Source organism: Silurus aristotelis (assembly GCF_946808225.1).
Source record: "Silurus aristotelis genome assembly, chromosome: 18".
NCBI lineage: Eukaryota > Metazoa > Chordata > Actinopteri > Siluriformes > Siluridae > Silurus > Silurus aristotelis.
In genome coordinates this window covers 23,687,470-23,692,949 of record NC_139591.1, presented here as the reverse complement: position 1 = coordinate 23,692,949, position 5,480 = coordinate 23,687,470, and the positions used below count along the sequence as shown (strand labels likewise).

The window sequence follows — 5,480 nt, the reverse complement described above, 5'->3', positions numbered from 1 at the left end:
GTGTGTGTGTGTGTGTGTGTGTATGTTTATATATATGCTATTGACAAGTTATGACAAACAGATTGAGGGCGGAGCTTCTGAATAGCTTTTTTTTTTTTTTTTTTTTTTACAAAAACCTAGGTTTTTTTATACCTTTCACACCTTTTTAATTTTATGAATGGATCCTGTTTATATCATATATTGTATATTCATATTGTCACTTTTTGTTCATTAGCCTCCTGGTATGAAAGTGGGTGGGGTTTCAGTAGAGGTTGTAGGCCACAGCCTGAGCCTTAATGAGTTTGTTATTAATTAATGGTGCCAATACTTATAGATAGCATTAATATCAGGTGTAAACATGGGAAAATAATATCAGGAAGAAAACATGCCATATTTTCCCAAAAAGATCCCTTAGTATGGAGAAAAGAAAAGAAAGAAAAGACAGAAGGAAAGGTTTTTTATTCACCACACAGATGGGTTTATTTCTTTTAACACTGAAAATTCGAGAATAAAGGAAGGAAACAGACGGTTTGTTACGTGTTAATCGCGTGTTAACGCAAGTTCATTTGAACCGCACTCATTTTATTAACACGCTTCAAAACATTTACAACAACATTTAGTCTTCATGCTCTATGTTCAGTTCAGTTTCACGAATACTAAACAAACGTTTGCATAAAACATCAATATGTGTCCATGTTCATGTTTATTAGAGTTTTAAACACTTGAAAAGTATTAATTTAAGGTACATTTTGAACTGATAGAAGCGTGTGATTAGTTGCGATTAATCACGAGTTCACTCATGACGACCGTGTGATCAAAAGTGATGAAATAATTCAATCGATTGACAGCCTTAATAACATTCTTTAATAGTGAAAACTGTAGAAAAGTTTAGCAAGGAAACGAGGACAGAAACACCACAGGACACGAGAGAGAGATTCTCAAGCATTAGGAAGAAATAAAGGAATCTATGATTGAAGGAACAGATGAAAGAAAGTATTTATTATATTAATAAAGAAAGAACGATTCTTAAGTAGTGAAGGAAGGAAGGAAGGAAGGAAGGAAGGAAGGACGGACAAGAATGACGATGTAAAATAAAAAAAGAATATTATAAAGAAAGCGAATGTAAAAGACGAGTGCTGTGATGTTCCTTCTCAGGTCTGGTTCAGGACACAGTGCAGAAACAGGAAGACTGCGAGTCACAGAGTGACGGTCAGGTGGAGTATAACAGGTCCCGGCCCCCAGACGGCCTCGCATTCACTCCTCACTGCCGCTGGGCCCCTCGCTCGGCCCTCGACCCTCACTCGTTCAGGGTCAGGGGCGGAGCTGAAGTTCAGCTGGAGACGGTTCCTCCAGGTCTCCTCCCTCGCATCCCTGAGTACTTTATCTGCACTCGCTGTGGGAAAGTGTTCTGGGAGGGAACGCACTTCGACCACGTTCTCGCTCAGTTCCAGGAGGTTCTGAACTTTTCAGAGAACAACACGAGGACCAGGAAGCTCTGAGCATTCCAAAAAATAAATCACGGTCTAAACTGGGAAGTGTGAAGTCGTCAAATGTCATCAAACACCCAATACCAGGAGGCTGTGAGTTTAAGTCCTGGGACGACCCAAAGGAATGTCATCAGACCTTAAACACTATAAAGCAAAAAATATATACACGCCAATATTTACAATTTTGACACATTTCAATGCAACAGAGAAGAGAACTGGAAACAAAGTCAGTTCACCAAAGGGGAAAAAAGAGGGGAGGCCATAGCTATGTTTTCTAGATAACCTCTGACCCCTCAGGGGTGTGTTTTGTGTAGATAGAAAGAAAGAAATAAGTGGAATTGTGTCATATTTGGGGGTAAAAATGCATAGCTGCTAAATATTAGTTATATATGACACAACAGTTATTCGTTTTCTTGCCATCCTTTTTTCACAGCACACATCCGAACTCGGTTTGAGTTGTGAAGTCAGATGGAATTCATAACTTTAAGATGTTTTATGTTCCTCTTCATTTCAATTTTTATTGTTAGCGATGTTATGCTAGCTCTCGAAATACAAACGTGTTCAGTGGAAAATTCCAGAAACGAGTGCCGTGACTGACAACTTTATACTGTCCTCCATCACCTTGTTTTTAAGGGACTTGTTTCGGGGGTGTGGCTCGGTTGTGCTGCACCTCATCGCATCGGAATGTAACTGATGCTGCGCTATTTTATGTAATTGTTTTGTTTTATCAGGTCTGTTTTATTTCATGTTCCTTTTTTCCTCGTTTATGATTAAAACACTTTGTGTGAGAGTTCGACTCTGTCCTGTGAGTGGGAGAGACATCACGAAGAATCCCAGCTGAGAGAACGAGAGGCCGTGTTAAGCAACATGGAAAGAATAAGATAAGAAAAAAGAAAACAGACATAAAAGTGTGTGTGTGTGTGTGTGTGTGTGTGTGTGTGTGTGTGTATGAGTGGCATCCGTGACTGAGTTCTGGTTTCAGACTTCTGTGAGAAAGCAGCATCGTGTGGTTTCACAGCGTGAACTCTATCATCATCATAAATATTACTTTTGCCTTCGCTTCTTCCTCAATTTTTCTCAGGCCCGGCCAAAACCTTTTTCAGGAAATAAAAGTCGCAGCGTGAGACGGATTTACACCGCATGATTTATCCCGATTTTGTTTCGCTCTCTGCTGCTTTGTTTTAGTGTTAATTACATTATTTACATTTTGTTTCTTCCCACAGACAAAAATCATTTCACAACAACTTTGTTTACACACACACACACACACACACACACACACACACACACACACACACACACACACACACACACTGTTTTTGAGCTCAGTGTGCAGATCGCACCGGTCCAGAACATCTTATCAACTCCATCGCATAAACTTTACTTTTCTTTTTCTTTTTTTAAAAGAACCAAAGAAATAAACTACTTTGCAGGTATTACAAACACATTAACCGTGTAAACATCTGGATATTAGAATGACACAAGTCCCCACAAGTCCTATTATAAGGACCAGAAAGTGTGTGTTGGCATCTCAGCAGGTTTTACAGATGTGTGAGATATATATATATAAACATCTTTTCAAGACTTATAACATGCCTTTTTTTCAACAACAGATTCAACATTTCTTTCCTTCATGAGGTTTTGCTTTAACCAGCCATCAGGGTGTAAAACGCTGAAGCACACGGTCACATGTTTTCCTGGATAAAGAGATGATGAAGGTCTAACCCTACCCCTAACTCTACTGATCATTAGCTGTTGAACCTTATGTTATCTGAGGCCTGAAAGGAAGCAAGAACCCTTTAAAGCTCCATGAAGAACTCTGCCTGGAGTAACAGCCTTCGTCTTTATCATGTTCTTCCTCTCGTATAGAGGCTTGTCTGAGTGTTTAATGGGCTGTGATGTGAAAGATGGATCTCAGGTATCAGTTTATTTGTCATTACATGTTTATTTAACAGGTGTAGGAGCTGAATCCCATCCATTCATCTCTCAAATCCTGCCAGATTGTTCTGTACATCTGAAAGCAGGAAAGCAGGATGGGGCTGCACAGATTTTCTGTCCAAAGTGTGTGTGTGTGTGTGTGTGTGTGTGTGTGTGTGTGTGTGTGTGTGTGTGTGTGTGTGTGTGTGTGTGTGTGTGTGTGTGGTTTTCAGAGACTCCCAGCAAAGCAACCTACAGTCTCTTATTTAAACCTGAACATAAGCATGTAAGTATTTACTGTAACTTTATCGCATGCACCATGCCTGAAATAATCGTGTGTGTGTGTGTGTGTGTGTGTGTGTGTGTACTCGGTTAAGCCCCTGTCCCGGATCAGCCTGGCCTTTTTCTGCGCCGTTGTCACCCGATCCTCTCTCTTTCTTTACTGGGAAGAAAAACTCGCCTCTTTCCCACGCTCCTGCTACACGTGGTCGCTCTCAGGCCCCGCCCATTTTGCACGATGACGTCACCGGCGTTCCACAGAATCATCTTCAGTGTCAGGTTAGTCGATGTACAAGCCACGCCCACTTTGCCCATAAACCCCGCCCTCTGCCATTTCTTATATTTCCTCCCGTCTGTGTGGTGTTTGGGGGGAGGGGGGGGGGCCTTCTTTACATATTTATTCTTCATATTTATTTTGCAATGCAAAACAATTTAATAAAATTAAAAATAATGATGATAAATGATGCTAAAGTTGAAGTTTGATTCACCAACATTTACAAAGTGATCATAATGATAGCGTTTACATGTATTCATATCTTTGTGGTTTAATAGCAGGGCAAATGAAGGGACTTTTCTAACAGAAAAGGTCAAAGCGAGAATCTCTTAATGTTCTACACCAGTGTGTGTTTCCCTGATGATTAAAAAACAGACGCCAGAAACCCGTCAGGAGCTTCAGAGGCTTTGGAGAAAGAAATGAATCTTTGGATATTTTCATCAAAAACTTCAAAATTGTCAGTCAAAAGCTAAAAAACCAAACTTTTTGGTGTTTGTGAGATTTCCAGATGTTTACTACCTACACTATTACTATCATCATCATCATCATCTTCTTCTTCTTCTTCATCATCATGGGACCCTGGGTTCTGGTTTCAGGAACAGTGATAAGAATCTGTAACAGATGTAGTCACTCAGACAACCAGTGTTTATTTCATTAGCTTTACATGATGATAATATTGTTAGCAAGCAAAATATTTTCCATCACAACTGCATCAGTCTGATATTTTAATGTCTGATACTGACATTTTAATGGAACTTTTTAAAGGGTAAATGTGCTTTTTTTTTCCACCCAGTCTGAATCTAATATAAAATAGACCACGTCTTTCCACATGCATGTTTACTGTGTAGGTGTGTGAGCTCGAACACGTGATCCATTTAATAACTCGTCTTTGTCCTTGTCTCTAGAACGTTCTTTAATCACAAGTGATGTGTGTGTGTGATTGTGAATGATTTGTGAATTACACTGTATTTACAGATCTCTCATGGTCTGGAAGTTCTGTATGATCTGCTGAGGAACTTCTCATTTCACTTTTTGTTTGAATTCATTCTTCTTCTCTATAACGGAAGCAACTTCTCACTGATATCCCACAGTCTCACAAAAGCCGTTAATAAGCTGTTTGTTGTATTTACATCGACAAATACAAACGAATGGAAGGTTGTGTAAAGGTGGTGTCGCAGTAGATGTTCACCCTGAGACTCGCTTGTGAAATCTCTGTGATGTGTTTAGTGACTGTGGTGTGAATGAGTGTTTTCCTGGTGCTGTATTTGCTCTGAGATCTCAGAGACACAGTGATAATGATGTTGTAATGAGGTTTTACAGGAGAAACATTTTCAACTGCGCATCAAATTCATGCATTTCTAGTCTGAAATCACCGGTGGAGACGTTTAAAACAAACTCTGGACTCAAGTCTGGAAATGCAGTGCAGCTTTATAGCTGAGCTACAATACAGTCGAGACTCAACTCCGCTAGTTCAAGATCCGGGCTGTGATAAGCATGATGGTGTTGGTCATAGTAGCCTGAAAGCTGCCATTTTGAAGGTTTCT

The 5,480-nt window shown here is 39.9% G+C and overlaps 1 protein-coding gene across 2 annotated transcripts in view; it reads left to right on the top strand.

Annotated features, from left to right (window-relative positions):
- The window catches only part of exd3 (exonuclease 3'-5' domain containing 3), a 47,116-nt gene extending 44,860 nt beyond the window's left edge, over positions 1-2,256 (top strand). For both annotated transcript variants that reach the window (XR_014537862.1, XM_083568699.1), the window contains one exon: positions 1,135-2,256. Coding sequence is in view for 1 of the 2 variants with exons in the window: in XM_083568699.1 (XP_083424825.1) it covers positions 1,135-1,478 (344 nt within the window). In the remaining variant the exon portion in view is untranslated. The remainder of the gene's footprint in view (positions 1-1,134) is intronic.
- The last annotated feature ends 3,224 nt before the right edge of the window (positions 2,257-5,480 follow it).